The following is a 19,365-nucleotide window of genomic DNA, read 5'->3' as shown; positions in this document are numbered from 1 at the left end:
CCTTACTGCCACCTGCATTTAAACCATGACTGGAACCTAAGCATGAGTGAATGTGGAGCTAACACTAAAAGTACCCTAAAGCATCACTGCTGTGCAAAATTGTTTTAAGAGCCCACCCTGCTGTGGCTAAATATTTTGCATCTAATATTTTGTAAATGTCAGTAAAAAACACACAGTATATCATAAATATACACTATAAGGTCCATATATCATTAACTATGTGTCCTCTTAGCAATGTAAAGGGAGGAATATTTGTTCATCACTGCTCTGAATTATTGCCTCATCTATTATTGACCGGGTCCTGCCACTGCTGTGTCACTGAAATCCTTCTGTTTGGCAAATGTCTTATTATATCCTTTTGCTCTAGTTAATGGCAATCTACTTCTATTTATAATGGAGGTCATAAGATCTAGAATTATGCACAGCAGAGACGAGTACTATATAATAGACTCAAGGACTCTCATTACATTCAGCTACTAGCTGTTCTGCATGTGTGTTTCATTTTTCTACTTTTCTGAGGACCAAATGGGCTCACAGGGAAGCCTGTTCTTCCAGAAGGTGTTTAAATAAGAATTAGATTAATGGTACGTGTCTATATGGCGTTTTTGACGGCAGGGATCACCCTACTTCCAAGCATTGGGTGCTTGGTGGCGCTTGCCACTAGAAGTAATCAGTTTCTCTTCAATGACCACTGACAAGAAAATAAAACAGGCTGCACCCTCCTACAACCCAATTGCTGCACCTGATATGACGAACGCTTCACTCGTGGAGCTATCTGCTCCCAGATTTCAAAACAGACCAACATGGCGGTTGTTTGGAAACTTTCTCTTATTTTAAAATAAAGTAAGAGTTAGTTTCGGTAATCGTTCGCCGAAATGTGTGAGTGAGAAATAGGCTGTGCAGTTGCTGAGTCTTGAGTCTTCATTTAAAGGTCCCATGACATGTTGCTCTTTGGATGCTTTTATATAGACCTTAGTGGTCCCCTAATACTGTATCTGAAGTCTCTTTTATATAGGCCTTAGTGGTCCCCTAATACTGTATCTGAAGTCTCTTTTATATAGGCCTTAGTGGTCCCCTAATACTGTATCTGAAGTCTCTTTTATATAGGCCTTAGTGGTCCCCTAATACTGTATCTGAAGTCTCTTTTATATAGGCATTAGTGGTCCCCTAATACTGTATCTGAAGTCTCTTTTATATAGGCCTTAGTGGTCCCCTAATAATGTATCTGAAGTCTCTTTTATATAGGCCTTAGTGGTCCCCTAATACTGTATCTGAAGTCTCTTTTATATAGGCCTTAGTGGTCCCCTAATACTGTATCTGAAGTCTATTTTATATAGGCCTTAGTGGTCCCCTAATACTGTATCTGAAGTCTCTTTTATATAGGCCTTAGTGGTCCCCTAATACTGTATCTGAAGTCTCTTTTATATAGGCCTTAGTGGTCCCCTAATACTGTATCTGAAGTCTCTTTTATATAGGCATTAGTGGTCCCCTAATACTGTATCTGAAGTCTCTTTTATATAGGCCTTAGTGGTCCCCTAATAATGTATCTGAAGTCTCTTTTATATAGGCCTTAGTGGTCCCCTAATACTGTATCTGAAGTCTCTTTTATATAGGCCTTAGTGGTCCCCTAATAATGTATCTGAAGTCTCTTTTATATAGACCTTAGTGGTCCCCTAATACTGTATCTGAAGTCTCTTTTATATAGGCCTTAGTGGTCCCCTAATAATGTATCTGAAGTCTCTTTTATAGGTCTTAGTGGTCCCCTAATACTGTATCTGAAGTCTCTTTTATATAGACCTTAGTGGTCCCCTAATACTGTATCTGAAGTCTCTTTTATATAGGCCTTAGTGGTCCCCTAATACTGTATCTGAAGTCTCTTTCCTGAAATTCAGCCTTGGTGCAGAATTACAGCCACTAGAGCCAGTCCCACAATGAGCTTTCCTTAGTATGTACCATTTCTGTGTCTGAGGAAGAGAGATGGGGGTGGGGGGCAAGGTGGAGGGTGGGGGTGTGGCCTTGACCAACTGCCACTTTGCTCGTTTGAAAGCCATGATATCTCTCTCTCTCATGGGCGGGCCAAATTCTCTGGACGGGCAAAGCAAAGAAAGGGGAGGTAACCTTGCTCCTTATGACCTCATAAGCATATTAATGTTAAAAAACATCATAAAGTGAAATTTTCATCCCATGGAACCTTTAAGATCGACAGTGGTCAGTTTTTAAAGATTTTTGTGAATTTTCGAGAGGTGGCGAGTCGAGCTGGATGCCCCTGATTCGCATAAAGAAGCCAGGACCTCAGCGTTTTGCAAATGTTGAGCGGGCAACTCGACTCCCCGCTGCTCGAAAGTTGCCGCAACACTACCAGAATGCATTGCCCGGCTGGTCACAGACACAAAGAATGGAAAACATGGAAATTAAACTTGCCATAAGAGGTTTCCATATGGTGTATATATGCATATACGTATTAATGCAGGTTGTATGATTATAAATGTGTTTCTGTGTGTGTTTCTTTATCTGTCCCAGGTTGAAAAGGCGTCCGGAGGAAGGTCAGCCAGAGGAGGCCGGCGGCGATGATGCCAGTGGAGACGGGGACGGAGAGGCCGGGGACGGAGAGGCTGAAGGCGGGGCCACCGACGACGATGCACCAGAGCCAGAACCAGATCCGGAGCCGGAGCCTGAGTCCTCCTCCAAACGGAGCATGTGCGGCTCGGTCTGCTCCTCCCCTGGGAGCTGCTAGCGCCACATCGCCTGACAGTGACGATCGCAAGTCTCTCTGGCTGCTGCAGTGTTTGTGCCATGCCAATAAATACACCCTCACTTCTCTCCTCTGTTGTAGCCAGGAGCGGAGGAAACGCACAGACTGACGCAGAGCAGGACCCAAAATGGCTCCCACCATTTCCCCTCCTTTTTTCCTTCTGTAGCATTCTTCCGGTAGGGCATGAATGAAGCAGATTTCCAGACAGTCCCCGCCTACTGTACCCATCTGCCCTAGAGTAAGATCTAACTTCTATGCAATGTTACAGTATAGCATGACTATATAAGGTATCCCTTACTAGGAGGTGTTGTTCATGAGCAGAAAGCTCCACGAGCATGATGACATCCCGAGCAATAGCAGTCCGCGTTTTTTGGGGGGTTGTTGGTTTCGGTGGAGACGCCTTCCCTCTCAGCCTTCCTGTTCAAAATCTGATGGGGACGACTGAATTATTTAGCACACGCAGGCACTCAGTTTAAGTTATTGCCTGTGTCTTCAGTTCACTCTCCCACCCAGCCTCTTTCATAACGTGTGCCCTAATTTAGAACAATAGTTTCTCCTGGAGCACCTTCCTCCTGTTGCAACACCTTTGCGAGACACATTTTCCGCAAGTGTTCATGGCTGTTTTCCGTCCCCCAAGAAAGTGTGGCTGGTTTCATGTTGGTAACCTGTTTAAAGTGGTACCTGTTAATGATAATCAGTAATCGTTAATCACGCTGTAGCCATGGATGCATTATAGGTCCAAATGTTAGTTTGATTTTCCTATTTAAGTGTTAGACTACTATTCTTTCTCTGAGCTTTTTTTTTTTTTTTTTAGGATGATAAGGTACTGCACTTTATGGGAAATCAGTACAGCAATCAGAATGAAAGGCTTTTGCTTGTCACCGTGTCCTTAATGGTTACCAAGATGTAGTGTTTTAGCCCTGCACCATGCTCTGACTCAGAAAGCATTCAGAAACTGCTCTGGGTAATACTGTAAATGCCAATCACCAACAATCACATCTTTTAAGAATCTGTTAGAAAGCTCTGTTTACTTGACTAGACATCATCATCTCTTTAAGTGCTTGGTTAGTATGAAGATCATCTCCCTGTAGAGCTTGTTTCAGGGCTGTACTTAAATGTTTAGCTGTGCCCTGTTGGTACTTCAAACTGTATAGATGAGCTAGTCTAAGACTGTCCTAGTGATATTGGTACTTTTAAGGTGGTACCATTAATCTCAGTCTGAACACCTGGGAACATGTAGCAAAGGTTCACCTAAGGCCTAATAGAATGAAAACCATGTAAATAGCATACAGTGTAGGTAATTCAACTCACCACAGTTTTATGTGGGACTGCGAACTCGACATATAAACTAAAGAAAGAGCTGTGTGGAGCTTCATACTGCTTCGTTCTACTCTTCTTTCCAAGTGTGCAGGCACAACTTGTGGGCAAAAAATGCCAAAGCTTTTCTACCATTTGCATAACCATTTCTAAGGAACTTTAAATGTGTGCGTCTCTTTTTTCCCAGTATAACATGAAGTCAATGTTCCTTCTGCAAGTGAAAATACTATCATTTATACAATCATATTGTGATTATGTATAAAGTATCTATTTCAGGTAAGAGGGGGGCCTTAAAGTAATAGTTATACATTTGGGGAAATACGCCTATTGGCTATCTTTACAAGAAGACTGATGCCACTCTGATGTCTGTGCGTTAAGTACGAACCTGAGAGACGATTAGCGTAGCTTAGCATAAAGACTTGAAACAGGGAAAAGCAGCCAGCCTGGCTCTGTCCAAAAAAATCCCTGTTCCAGGACACACTAAAGCTCACTATTATTTGTTTGTTTAATCCATACACACACAGTAATGTTAAAAATGACCCATTTCAAATTCATTTGAGGTGGAAGTTGTATGCTCTATTAGGCGAACAACAGCTGTGAATTTCCAGAAATGCTGCACAGAAGTCCTGGATGGATGGCAAAAGTAGTGTGCTCTAAAACCACAAATTATACATTTTGTGTACAGATTTAAAATAAGATACATTGTCTTGTCTTTATGTGTGAGCTTTAGAGGTGTTGTAGGTGGATACTAAACTTTGAAGAGAGCCAGGCAGTTTCAGGAGACTCTCGAGGGAGTGCAAGGCGCTGGTCACATGAAAGACGGATGCAGCCGAAGTTACATTTACAGAGAGTTCTTACTAGCTGGGTTACACGTAGTGTGAAACCTTGTATTGTGTAAAAAACTACAGTTAAGAGTGCCTTCAGTAGCCTAAGTTACCTTGTAACTTCTGTATTCCTGTTCTGGTGTCTTAAATATGAGGGGTGCCCAGTAAAAGACTGGCCAAAAAAACTTATAATAAAAAAGCAGAGCTCTAATACATTCTTATTTAAATAAAATGACAACAGACTTTTAAATAATCATTTTACAGCAGCATAGTGTCACCATTATACATTTTTAATAAAAACTCATGATATAGTATTAACAAATACACAGCAAATTGTGATCTACATTGTGATCGTAGCTACATTGTAGCATTGTAATAACAATTTAACAATAAAGGCATGGGCTTGTTCGCTGTCCTGCGGTTGTTTGATAATGGAGGGTTCATCTCAGTTTGGTCTCTCTACGTTCAGTTGACAGACCAGTACGTTAGCTTGGTACAGGGAGGGGTGGTGGTGAGGAAGTTAGCCTCAACCAAGAGGGGAAATGTGTATGTGTATATTCCAAAGTTTTCTTAGTAACATGTTGTGTGTTCTTAGCTGGCTTGCTAATGTTAGCAAAATTCACATTCAGGAATCACCAGTCCTGCGGGCAGACACCGGGGCTAACATTAAGCTAGCAGCTAATGGTCAGTTTTGAGTCGTTTGAAGGCACCTTTAACCTTTACCTTGGCTAAGTAACGAGTAATGTCACCAATTAGTTTTTCTGTAAATTAATTTGCTTAGTAGTGGTAGTAATAGTTCCGACGGACAATGGAACAGCAGATTAGCTTGCTAGCAAACGTGCTAGCTTGGCTTCCTCTGTCGGCCATGTGGCCCCTGGTCTTGTAGTTTGAAGCGGCTGCTCTGCTTCCAGTCTTTATGCTAAGCTAGGCTAATTGCCTCCTAGCCACAGCTTCATACTTAATGCACAGAACATGAGAGTGGTCTCCATCTTCTCATGTCACTCTCAGAAAGAAAGCAAATAAGCATATTTCCCAAAATGTTGAAGAATTTCTTTAAACACTAGACATTATGATTAGATTAAGAAGCTTCTTTAAAGGGATATAAAGTGGCATCTTCCAAGTCTGCCAAAATATATGATGAATTTAATAGTCTCGAGCCCTGCGCTTATTTTGCATGTACCCTTACAATTATAAGCCGGTTTTTGCCAAAGCCTGGAGCTTGAGCCCTACTGGCTGATTTGTGCATGCACAAGCTTTTGGTAATAGCTCACCTGATTTATAGACACAGTCCAAATCAGAGTATAACTGGCCTGCGTGACTGTTTCTGGACAGTGAGTTTTGTGAACTTTAAACTGTACAAAATCATATAATCCCACTGTTATATGGACGGCATGATATTTTTAGATGATATGCAGTACCTTTTGGCATCCTGTAGGTTGTCTTAATGCTTTGTTCAAGTATACAGGCTCATACCTTTGCTGGATGAGTGGAATGAGGTCAGCAGTTATGTAGTGATGCTCCGTTGTGGGTTAAGTGTTGCGTTATTGACTGTGCAGCAAAGGAAGTTTATTTGGAACTGGGGCAGGTTTTTACTTTACCCCAACACAGAATTTGCTGCATTATTAAAACACTGAATGTCTCATTTGTGGAAAAAGAAAGCTCAGTTATTTCTAAGACTCATTAAATCAGTCGACACACCATCAGAATCAACATAGACCTGAAGTGGATGTGTAATTATACAGTAAGTTAATCATTTGTAAATGGATAACTGATTTTGACAGTCCATTTAAGTGTACTGTAGCCTTTCTCTAAGTTGCATTACTAATCTCCAGTTTTGGCATTTGTTCCTTGATATCAGTGATCATTTCTAATTGGACCGTGCTTGCAAACCCTCCTGACATGTTTCTTTATGTGCTAATGTTCTGGATGCTGTTAGGTGTTTCCAAAAAAAAAAGGCATTGTGCTAGTGTATGACCAGCAACAGCATGTCTCCTATTCAGCCGTTTTGTGATGGATGCTCTCGAGGCGTACCATACTGTAGATGTCTTAACTCTGTGGATACAGTTTGAATCTCAGTGCCCTGTTGAGAAAAAGAAATCGATAAGAATAAAATGTTATTTTTGCCACTCTTTTCCTCCTCTTGATCCTATTTTGCATAATGTTCTTGTGCTGCAGGAATTTTGACGGAGAATCAGTGAAAAGCCTTGTTTCTGTACCAACTGAAACTGCTCCGTGTGTTTGAAAAAAAAAATGCTGCTTTAACTGCTTTGATAAAGAAATAAATCTCCTTCCAGTAATTTTGTGTCTCAGTGTCTTTGTCATTTCCAACAGTTTGTCTGCAGACAGAGGAGGGCGATGAAGAGCAGGGGTACGAAGTGACTGAGCAGAGGCGTCCAAAGTGAATTCATCTCTTTGAATAGCATTGTCAACATGAGCCGTACCACTGTTGACTGCAGGGGAAAGAATCTAGGACTGAAGCTGTGACTGGGAAAGAGATAAGTCTGTCACAGGATTAGGAAGAGTAAATAATGCAGACAAGCTTGGCCTTCTTGTGCCTCCTCTTTTAGGATACAAACTTAATTTTGCTACAGATACAGTTTATGCATACAGACAGTTTACTTTCTTGTGTTTAAATCATGGACAAGGATTGGATCCTTCGAAGTCTATGTTCAAAAGGGTTCTTGAATCGCTGTTCCACCCCCGTTTCCTGGTTGGTTTAACTGCCCAGGGTCTTCCAGGATGTCCACGGCTGTCTTCCCTGTGTTGTCCAACAGGGGGCGCCACTCTGGGGCTTCAATGGCATCCAGAAGAGCAGCCAGCTCAACCTCCAACTTCTCAACCGTGTCCTCCACTTTCTGCAGGGGGCAGAAGACATAGTTGTGCAGTTGACATATGAATAATACATTAATAAGTTGTAGTATGAATAATAGAGCCATCACCCATGAATAATACAGTCACTTATTCATATGAATAAAACAGTTAGTAAGGTAGGGTCAAAGTAAGCGTGGGGTTTGTCAGATGAATGTGAACTAATTTATCAGAGCTTTGGGGGGAAAGTTGAGAAATCATTTTTTTTTGCACAGTAAGTGACTTTGGATGTGGCAGTGAGCCACGGCTTTGTCAACAGCTTATCCTTGAAAGGAAATGCCGAGGATTTGTTTTGGCTGCCTTAGATGGAGAGAAAGCTGACATTTCATAATGAAGATGACAAGACCAGGGGTAAAAACACCCCGGAAACCGGTTTCAAACAACTCAGTGCTGAATTTAAGCTTGGTTTGGAAACAGCACCTTCTCCACTACATCCAGGCGGTTGTGAAGGTTTGTGTGCTCTTGACAGGCACTTGAACGCACCGCTCGAGGCCGCAGTTCAGTTTCAGGTCCAGGTCCTGCAAATGGAAAAGATGCATACCTGAGTGATTTACAGTGCATAATGTGAGCTTCTTATAGCAAACCATAGAAAAGCACAAACGCTATTGATCATATGCTTTAACGCTGATTTCAAAAGGAGCCTTTCACTTTACCTCCACATTTAAAGAGGTATTAGGAACACAAATTAGGAGAACGATTCATTTATAAGAGAGTGCAAGATGCTGAACCTTTTTCTGGAAAACAGCACGCATTTCAACCAAAAACAGATTTCACACATAAAAAAAAACAAAAAAAACAGGTTGCCCACTAGAGGAGCAATACAATAATAAAACTAATTTCGGAGTTTAAAAGAATAGTTTGACAATTCCAGTAATATGCTTGATTTTGGTAGCGTTGCATGGAGCCAGCCTAGCTGTTCTCCCTTGTTTGTTTTCAACTCAAATAATCTGCCTTTCTCATGCAGAGTCTGAAATGAGTCAGGAAACCATAATGCTCTTGGTGTGAACTGACTCCTGCAGCGTGGGGAGGGCCACACGCATTGTTCCAGCCGTTTCCCCCCACCAATCCTCAAAGTTGTGTTCCCAATTATCTGTTTCTCTTTGAAGCCGACATATTTGAGGGGAAGCCTGCATCGTCTGGCAGGACTCCGCTTCCATTTTCTAGCACCTTCTTAGTGGCTGCGGGCCGAGCTCCCGTTGATAGCATTTCTACTTTATAAATAAGTGAACCTCATTCATTGACTGAATGCTGGCAGCGGTGCTGTCGCTGTTATTTAGATGAAACATTTGCAGTGTACACAGACAGCTAATGTGTGTTGTTATCTAACTTTAATGATACTAAGGCGGTGTGAGGTTGCCTCTTTTTTTGTCAATATCATTCCTCTCACACCGTGGCCGCTTGCCAATGACCAAACAAGGATATGCTTTCACATTTTATCCCGGAAAGCTAGAGTTAGGAGCTTATTCCATAAAAAAAAAAACCCCGATGGAAATGGTTTTTCTTTGCTTTTCTTGAAGTTAAAATCAAATTTTCTTGTTGACAGCCTTCATTTTGGTCACTTGTTTGAGCACAAGGAGAACGATTTCTCAACGTTTAAGCTTTCTGGGTTAAATAAACTCATTTCCTGCCTGTCTGTCCTCTCTGTTTCGCTGTCCTCATTGGAAAACAGAGCTTCACATGTGCACCCTTTATTTTTAGAACAGAAACACACAGTCTGTCAAACTAACAGACTGTGGCTTTGTTAGCAGCTACAGCTGTTAATTTCACCAAATCCACATCTGGCATATGAACTAAAGAAGATGAAGACAAAGTGTATCTGTTAGCGTTCATGAAGGGACTTTCAAAATCCTTTTTTTATCATCTTTTGCTGATATGGGTGTAGATATGGGAATTGTTTTGCTGCTGATCTCACGCTGCAAACAGTGTCCACCCTAACAAGTCATTTAGTCCACCACTGACCCTTAAAGTCTTTTCTTCCTTAAATAAAAGCTGTGCCATGCACAGTCGGCCAGAAATGAATCCCACGTCTTATTGTGCACATTGTCCTCCCGTGTACAGCCGTGCCTTAGCATCATGCTGCTACGGTGGCCGGGAAGTGCAATGCAACATTACAAAGAATGAAACACTTTTACAAAGCTCGAGACAAATTTACATTTTGGAAAACAAATTTACATTTTGGAAAACAAATTTACATTTTGGAAAACAAAATAACATTTTAGAAAACAAATTTACATTTTGGAAAACAAAATAACATTTTAGAAAACAAATTTACATTTTGGAAAACAAAATAACATTTTCGAAAACAAATTTTACGTTTGAAAACAAATTTACATTTTGGAAAACAAAATAACATTTTCGAAAACAAATTTACGTTTTAGAAAACAAATTTACATTTTGGAAAACAAAATAACATTTTAGAAAACAAATTTACATTTTAGAAAACAAATTTACATTTTAGAAAACAAATTAACAAGATGCAAAACACTTTTACCAGTCCCGAAACAAATTTACAAATGACAGATTCTTCACGGAAAGGGAATGTACCACATACCGGAAGTGATGAGGTGTTGTTGGTGAGCGCAGTCAATTTGTGTTGTTGTGAGTGAGTATATGGCGTGAATGAAGTTTATGGTGACTTTACGTGTGGTCGGTGTTTTGAGTTTTTATATGACGCGGACCTGACGGAAACATTGGAAAAACAGGGAACGTATCGACAGCCGCGGCCGGATCGAAGCTACAGCGGGGGGGCAGCTGAGTCCGTCTGCAGCTGCAGGACCTGGAGCTCACTGCCCATTCCTGGGAGCCAAAACCGACACCACGCAGCTGGAGACCCAGGCCGTATTGCTGGGCCCGCTGGAGGGAAGGGAAGCCCGGGAGAATCAGATCCAGGACTGAACGGAGCGGACTGTCACAGCCTGCTGAAGTTTAAATCACAGGTTTCCTAAAGGGAGTCTGGCGGGACTCGGACTGTGGACGACGAAACACGACTTAAAGTCTCGTTAAATAAATAAATACATGCAGAAATAAATGAATCATTAGTGGGGGAGTGAGCCTGGACATTTCAGTCTGTTTAAACTTCACTTTGAAGCAGAACCTCTTAGTTCAGAAGGGTGAAGTTTCCGTTTGTACTCATATCTGTGAACTGATTATAATAAATATTCTTTGTATTAACACATTAATTAGTCTCTTTGTCTTTTTGTTTAAAAAAACTAGAACATCGCATGAGATTTTGACGATTTATAGTGATTTTATTTCCGTTAGACCTTTGCCTACATTGACGCTGATGCATTAAGGACGGCCCATAGACAGTATATAAGGGAGTGCCTCCCCTGTTCCAAGATGGCGGCTCTATTGACGCATTCGATCCATAACTGCCGTAGTCAAGGCGACATGTATACAAAACCTCATCACTTCCGGTATGTGGTACATTCCCTTTCCGTGAAGAATCTGTCATTTGTAAATTTGTTTCGGGACTGGTAAAAGTGTTTTGCATCTTGTTAATTTGTTTTCGAAAATGTAAATTTGTTTTCTAAAATGTTATTTTGTTTTCCAAAATGTAAATTTGTTTTCTAAAATGTAAATTTGTTTTCGAAAATGTTATTTTGTTTTCCAAAATGTAAATTTGTTTTCTAAAATGTTATTTTGTTTTCCAAAATGTAAATTTGTTTTCTAAAATGTAAATTTGTTTTCTAAAATGTTATTTTGTTTTCCAAAATGTAAATTTGTTTTCTAAAATGTTATTTTGTTTTCCAAAATGTAAATTTGTTTTCCAAAATGTAAAAGTGTTTCATTCTTTGTAATGTTGCATTGCACTTCCCGGCCACCGTAGGCTGCCTTGATTTGACAGAGATATATCCCATGGCAACATTTTACAAGCTCCATTACAACCAGGGTTCAGTACACGCAGGGAAGCGGGCCAAGAAAGAGCGATGAATGGATGGATGGATGGATGGATGGATTGGATGGATGGATGGATGGATGGAAGGTACAGTAAGGAGATTTTTCTCACTGAGCGGGCAAAGCAGATGTCTGCCATGGTGGTGTCCACGAAGAGCCGTTACCATTTGGCAAACCTGACCTGACGGTGACAGATGAGATATCAGCAGTCTGACAGAAAGACGTGAAGATGTGCTACACATCTGGAGTTAAAACATACAACAGCGCTGCTTTTTTTTTATTGTTGCATTTCAAAACAACCACAATCTTGAGCTGTAACGGAATGTGCTGCTGGTTCACCGATCAGCACAAAAAGACCCCCAAACCACAGCTGTGCCTCTGTCATGGTGTCAGTGTGTGTTTATGTCAGTGTGTGATCAGTGTGTACGCAGCACATCCTGGTCTTTGGCAGAGCTTGCAACATCGAGCTGCATGCAGATGTTCATGACGAATGCTGTTGTGAAAAGGAAGAAGTGTCTCTGTTGTAGGCTATGGAATGAACGGATACAATGACTGGGGCTGAGATGTTACGTTATCACCAGTCTGTGTTTCCAAACAGCGAGAATAAGGCATTTTGTTCCTGTTTGAGTTGGCTTTCGCTTTTGTGCAGCTCATACAAAGACCTGTTTTCTCGGCCAGAACTTTTCCAGGAGGTTTAGAGATCATACAATAAGCCCCCACACTCCAACCAAACACACCGCAGGAGCAGCAAACAGATATGATGATCTAACTCACTGACTCCACCCGAGGACAAAGGTGAATGACCGTGTGTGTGTGTGTGTGTGTGTGTGTGTGCGTGTGTGCTCTAGCTGTTTTAGCTGTGGGGTTGTGTAACCGATATGCCTCTCTCAACAGGAGAGAGGGAGTTCAGCCAAGTGCAAAATTGAGAAATCCGTGCAGGTCAGAGTGTTATTTCACAACAACCGTAGAAATCATTATGGCGCGTTCACCAGCTCGATCAGTGAAGAACAAAGTCCTGTTCTAGGATGTGTGTGCTGCACACCAGCCTGTTTGAATATGTGACGTGAAAGAAAACCGCACGTGGTGTGCAGTAACAAATGTGCCCTGACACTTCAAATGCTTTCACCCATTACGTTAACTGACGTTTCGACTGCCTTCACCTTCGACTCGGGCTGCTTACACTTCAAAAGGACATTTCAACTGCTTTCAGAGCATGCACTGACACATTCACTCTGTTTTACTCTCATCTGATATTTCAACTGCCTTTATCTCTAACTAAACAGACATTTTAACTGCTGTCAGATTTGACATGCCAACTGTCACTTCAACTGCTTAGAACATAGACTGTAAAAAAAAAAAAAAAAGGATGGATGACGCATCTCCACTTCCTCCCATTGTACAGAAGAGAAGACAAAATAACCAGCGCAGCAGTGATCGGGCAATGGCGCCGCGGTATTGAAGTCCCGCCCATCGCCCGTCCGACCAATAGTGAGTCAGTCACAGCTGTCAATCATGACGTTTCACCCCATTTTTATAGCATCAAATGACCAATACAAACCAAACGTATCAGGAAAATGCTTCAAAACACTTGAACAAACATCAGCGTGATAACTACAACATAAAATAAAAGAAACCATATTTGGGAAAGATGTATTTGATTTTTTTAATTTGGCCAATGTCCTGTCTGCTAACATGGGGGGGGGGGCGATCCAGATGTTTTGGCTTCACTTATACGGTCTATGCATCAACCCCTGGCTTAGATTGCGCACACTTTTAATATCGTCAGTGCGTCACCTTCAACTGAAATTTCAACCTGCTGTCGTCGCTTTCAATTCAACTGACATTTTAGCACTAGTCCAGTTTGCTGCTAACAGTGACAATGAAGAGCCAGTAAGGTTACCAAGCAGCAGCTATATGAGCCCAGAACTCCAGTTTGGGCAGGTAGGGTTGCTCATTGACTGAGTATTATAAGAATTAATAAGAGTGTGGTGTTGACCTGCTCTATATGAAAAATGCCCTGGGATAATTAATGATGCCAGATGATTCGGCACTGCCATAATGACACTGACTTGACTTGATCAGAAAGCTTTGTAAAAAGGAGAGATTTGTGCTGAGAATTATGACAATTTATAAAATGTGATTTAGTGTCAGAAGCAGAGCCAGTAGTGTGCATTAGGGACAGCTGCTGTCAGTGTGGATGGCACATCTACTGTAAGCTGTTGTATCCCAGTGTGTGAACAAGCAAACATGATCAGATTAGCTACAATATAAATCACTTTTTATGCCCAAATATTACTTGTGACCCATTATGGAAGTTGTATGAAATATTCAAAGGAAAAAATAGATTATGGTGTCATTAGAAAGTGCAATACAATGTATCTTGTTCTTTATTTAATCTGTGATTACTTATTTGCACAGAAACAGATTCTGATATTGTTCAACATCATTGGGTTGTTGTTAAGATGTTAACTTTTCTAATAAATCTACATTGTGAGGCAACACTTGGAAATAGTGATATTTTACAAAATACACCGAATTACAAGGATGTAGAGGACAGGGCGATATTGCAGACTTATATACTAAGGTTTTGATTACAGTTTTTTAATATAGTCATTCGTGAAGTAAAGTGGGCCGGTCTAAGGCATGAAAATCCAGGGCTGAAAATGAGTCCCAATCCGGCCCTGAATTCAACTGACAATTCAACTGCTTTCACCACTTTCAGCCTGGTACCAAATGGTTTATATAAATAACACGTACATTTCTGAAGGGATTTCCCGTGACATCACAACACATGTTTAGCTTTTTGTAAATGCAATTCACGCCATTTATTCTCTACTGACTTATATTGTGACACAATATAAAGAGCGAGAAAAGTCCGCTTAGGGAGGAGAGATGGGGCGTGTGGGTCAAACAAACACAGGAGAACGGGGGCGTTAAATGACCAGCGACAAGCTCCAAATGTCTTTACATGACATGCCAAATGTCCTTAAAAGTGGCGCGCTATTCATATGCCCTCCCATGACAAAACAATAACATACGAACAAAAGATTGTATCCTGTTTTCAGTGAGAATGTTTTTTTAATTCTCAAATGAATCATTTAAATAAGAACTATTCCACCCAAGTTAACTTCTTTTCATGTTTTAAATTAAGCTTTTAAGATGAAATATAAGACCAAATGCTTTGTGTGTGTGTGTGTGTGTGCGCTTGCTTGGTGCATACAGTGAGTGTTCATTTGGCTGTGTGTTTCCTGCAGTTGGCCATTTTTGCAGTATGAAGTCAGCGTAATTCACACTTGAGGCCGTAACTCACAGATTTGGCTCTGGAGGGTTGGCCCACATTTTTGTGAATTTCCACTGGAACACTGCTAAACAAAGTCTAACGCGCTGGTTAGAAGCCGGCAGATGGACATAAATGGATGGAGGAAAGAGTGATTGTTTGAAACTACGCTGACACAATATTAGATTAAGTGTAGCCAGAGCTGCAGTGATATTAGTAACAGATGTGCTGGCAACCCCTGAGCACACACACACACACACACACACACACACAGACTCACATGTGTGTGCATGAACACCCATGATGTCAGTTCCAGCCATCGTCTACACACACTTACATCTGTGAAACATGTAAAATGTATTGCAACAAAGACATAATGTATGGAATAGACACTTTCGGCATCAGGTAATATATTTCCACTCCATAAATCCTCTGTTCTAGTAAATCAACACACTGAACACAAGTCTGCTCAGCTGATTTCCAGCTGTTTTGTCCTCCGGGTCTTCCTGTCTGACCTATGACCCCTTTTACCCTCCCTCCTTCCGACTACACCCAGCTACATCCCTTACCTGCAGCAGCGTAGCCAATCAGAAGGAACAGGAGTCCAACTGAGGAGGTGAAGGGACAGGTCATGGCTGAAATCTGGCGAGCAGCTGGTGACGAAGAGTGGGGACTGTGTGAGAGAAAAGGCACAAATCTCCCAAAATCTCCTCTAATTCAGAACCAGACTGAAAAAAAAAAGATTTCTTCTCCTGCACAACTCTTCCCCTCTCCCTCTTTGCCCTGCGCTCACTCCGTTGCTCCCTTATCCTTCCCTCGGTGACTTGGTTGCGCTACTTTTCCTAATGAAAACATAAGATGCCGAACAAAAAGCTCAGTATCTGGGAAGGGGCGGGAGGGATGTGCTGGGGAGGGGACTCTGATCTCAGTTCAGCCACACACTGACTGGCTGTTAAAGAGGGGAACTCTGGCTTTACTTAGTTTATCGTGCGGTGGAAGTTTTGTGTTACATTTGGGGTCCCTGGCATTTTAATGTTCACATTGAAGTTAATAAAAAAAAACAGGATCAGTATTTCTTTACATAGTTTAAGAAGAAAACATGACATGAGGGGACTTACACCTTTCCAGATTTTCAAAAGGATTTCAATGTTATATTCTTTTTCCTATTCCAGTTCTGGAGTCTTACACACCCTCTTTTGACTTACAGCTAAATGTAAAGAAATGCTGTGACGCATCAAAAGTTGACTTATTTCCAGCTACACTCAAGGTAAGATTGAAGTAGAGTAATTGTTTCTGTTTGAATTATTTAAACCGTATTTTCTCCCGATAAAATCAAGAGAATAACAAATGCTGCTGAGCTCTTTCTGGGAAACGCAGTCAGTTGTTTCCCTTCAGCAGGCAGTCAGAGAAATCAAAATCAATTCACCAGCAGAGAATGCCCTTTATAATCGCATTGATTGGGTCCTGTTATTCTCACTGAACTGACTTCTCTCTCTCTCTCTCTCTCTCTTCTCTCTCTCTCTCCCACAATCTGCGTGACTCACGCACCTTCCCACACACACAAACACGACACAGCCAAGACTGTTACGTAGTAAACGTGGTTATCTTCATTAAGCCAGGCTGTCTTCAGCCCCGTGCTTTGCTCTCTCGTCTGGCCTCTTAAGCAGATCGGCAGGTTAAGCAGCAGAAAACAAAACTGGAGGAAAAGTGAGTGAAGGGATCAAAGGAGAGCTGAGAGAACAGAGCCAGAAGACATTTCTGTCTGTCAGTAGATAAAAACCAAGAGATACAGGCCGCAGGACACACACACACACACACACACACACACAAAAGAAAATAAATGACTCTACGTATCTCGTACATGACCAACCTTCTTGGTTACTGATTTATAGTTTTAGTGGAAACTCATATGTCCTCTTAGGCAAAAGAAAACCCCATTTGAAAGCACACGACACAAAGTAAAAGAATAACTTCATACTGTCAGAATGAATTTGATACACTAAACATCACACAAGGAAGGAAGGTTTTTCCTAACATGGCAACGTTTTTTAACATTTAATAGAAAAACGATGATGGTAGGCTTTCCTCAGCGGATCACCTCAACATGCAGACGGCTAGTTCACTAATACGCTTATTTTTATGAATTATTCAGGAAACATTTACTGGTTTATTCATTAGTTAGTTTATGTATCAAGAGCAGTACGCTGTACAGTAACTGTTGCGGAGTTGTGACAAACAGACATGACAGAGTAACCCTAAAAAATGTAAGGTCGTTTCCGTTTAAAAAGGTAATTAAAGTGGTTTTATAAGCATGCAGAGCAATAATAAAAAAAAGATGTACTTATATATATTGTTTATTTTAACACCAATGTGCTACATTGTTAGGTCCTAATTTAAACATGCAAAACATGAGAACACATGCAAAGCAATACGACTGAGATATAAGTGTTAAATGTGGGGTATTAATGTTAGATCATTTTTGTGATTTACATAGCATTACAAACATTTCAGCTATTGCTTTTTGGGCCATAAAATAGATATGACATTAGAGATATCAAAAAACTTAAAGAAAAAAGTTGTTCACAGTTTAAAATACAATCACACAATTTGTCAAATATGGTTTCCTGTTGTTTTCATGACCTAAGTCTGAGCATAATAACATTTTTATACTCTGGAACATAGAAATGATCATACTGTATATTTCAATGTGTGAAAGAAATATCATGCGAATGTGTGGTAGAAATGAAAGAGTATTGTAATCCATATTGAATGTAAATGCATGTCAGAGTTGACGTGGTGACCCTTGATTCGGCTGGTGGACACACGGCGAAGCACAGAGCGTCTACGCCAACACACAGCCACAGGATCATGGCGTCCAGTGGGCCGGCGTCCATGCTGATCTGTGGTGTGACAGACTGCTGGAGGCGGGGTCACCTTCTCTCTGTTTATTTCTGTCCACTCCTCCTCTTTGTGCTGTCTATACGTCTGTCAAGAGTTGTTTTTGTCTTTTCATTGTAATGCCTGTCAGTTGTCATGGTGACCAAATTTCCTCACCAGCATGAAGAGACAACGGAGACCCTCGCAGTGGTGGAAGAAGTATTGAGATCCTTTACATAAGTAATTACTGGAATTATTGGGTCTTTGTAAACTCTAGAGTGTGGTCTAGACCTACTCTATCTGTAAAGTGTCTTGAGATAACTCTTGTTAGGATTTGATATTAGAAATAAAATTGAATTGAATTGAATTACTAAATTACGAAAATTACTAATACCACACAACAACATACTCTGTTACAAGTAAAAGTCCTGCATTGAAAATCTTACTTAAGTCAAAGTATGTAAGTATCATAATGAAAATGTACTTAAAGAATTAAAAGTAAAAGTACTCACATGTTAGAGACAGGAAACGATCAAAGCAGTTCTGTCAATCAACTAAGTGTTTAATCAATCGGCTTATCATTCCAGCTGGACTTGTTTGCTCATATATTAGTATATAGTTTCATTTAAAATTAAAGTTTTTTCAACTACAGGTACCTCAAATTTGTACCTAAGTACAGTTAGCCTACTTGGGTAAATGCACTTAGTTTACATTCCACCACTGGACCAGTCGTTCACCGACTTCATCGTTTCATCCAGTCAGTCATCTTCACCTGGACATGGCCCTCACTAAACCTTGTTGTTGTCAGCTCTCGGTACCTGCCTGGCCCCTGGCAACCACCGTCTTTCTGCCTCTTTTTAAGCAGCTACTGTAAATCTCATTTGGCTGAGGTGTGTGGTTGTGTGGTTGTGTGTGTGTGTAAAGTCTGTGACTCCATCAAAAGAAACAAAGCTCCACCCTTTGCTTTTAAGACAAGTCATTAGCTGACCTTTGGTTTCCATTGACTGTTTCCTAATCCTATTGTACATTTGCGGTACTTACCGAAACCATCGACGGCTTGACTGAAAGCACTACTCCAAGTTTTTGTTGAGCTTTTGTCATGTGGTCAGCTTACTCGCTGTATGATGACGAGACTGGTACCAAATCTTTACTGCCTGCATGGTGGACATTTCATCAAATGGTACCATAGTTTCCAAATCATGAAGATTAATCTTTCAGATATTCAAATGGGGTATTACTTTTCTTCCCCATAGTCTGTGCATTTATAACTTCCGTTGACAAAACCATGATCCTCATCAACGGTCCATTACTTTACATTTTCTACGCTATTATAACTTCAGCTGTCCGGTTAACTTCACTCCCTTTATGTCTAAACAAAGAAAGTTCTATTTGAAATCATGCAGATCTTTTCTGCCACATAAAGTTTCTATTATCCAATTTTCTGATTGATTTATGTGTCTCCTCACGACACAATTCAACCATCCAACAAGCATATTTAAAGAAGCATACTGGCAGCTTTAGTGTGTATAGGATTTTTGTTTTAATGGGACACT

The 19,365-nt window shown here is 40.8% G+C and overlaps 2 protein-coding genes across 2 annotated transcripts in view; one reads left to right on the top strand and one right to left on the bottom strand.

Moving 5' to 3' along the window:
• The window catches only part of LOC120547699 (serine/threonine-protein kinase 32C-like), a 98,021-nt gene extending 90,831 nt beyond the window's left edge, over positions 1-7,190 (top strand). Inside the window, exon 12 of the mRNA XM_039783257.1 lies at positions 2,521-7,190. Coding sequence (XP_039639191.1) covers positions 2,521-2,734 — 214 coding nt within the window. The 3' untranslated portion in view covers positions 2,735-7,190. The remainder of the gene's footprint in view (positions 1-2,520) is intronic.
• Positions 6,811-15,816, bottom strand: LOC120547700 (placenta-specific protein 9-like). The gene is made up of 3 exons (XM_039783258.1): positions 15,505-15,816; positions 8,182-8,279; positions 6,811-7,748 (listed from the first exon to the last, which is right to left on the bottom strand). The coding sequence occupies exons 1-3, from the start codon at positions 15,566-15,568 to the stop codon at positions 7,563-7,565; spliced, it is 348 nt and encodes a 115-aa protein (XP_039639192.1). The 5' UTR covers positions 15,569-15,816; the 3' UTR covers positions 6,811-7,562.
• Between the last annotated feature and the right edge of the window lie 3,549 nt (positions 15,817-19,365).

Source organism: Perca fluviatilis, chromosome 19 (genome assembly GCF_010015445.1).
Source record: "Perca fluviatilis chromosome 19, GENO_Pfluv_1.0, whole genome shotgun sequence".
Taxonomy (NCBI): Eukaryota; Metazoa; Chordata; class Actinopteri; order Perciformes; family Percidae; genus Perca; species Perca fluviatilis.
The sequence above is the reverse complement of the archived record's forward strand: the minus strand, read 5'-3'. Positions and strand labels throughout refer to the sequence as shown.

Coding starts and splice junctions, on each gene's coding strand:
- LOC120547700 (XM_039783258.1), bottom strand. CDS start 15,568: ATGACCTGTCCCTTCACCTCCTCAGTTGGACTCCTGTTCCTTCTGATT. Junction 8,280..15,504: donor GATTGGCTACGCTGCTGCAG/GTAAGGGATGTA, acceptor TTCCATTTGCAG/GACCTGGACCTGAAACTGAA. Junction 7,749..8,181: donor GCCTGGATGTAGTGGAGAAG/GTGCTGTTTCCA, acceptor TGCCCCCTGCAG/AAAGTGGAGGACACGGTTGA.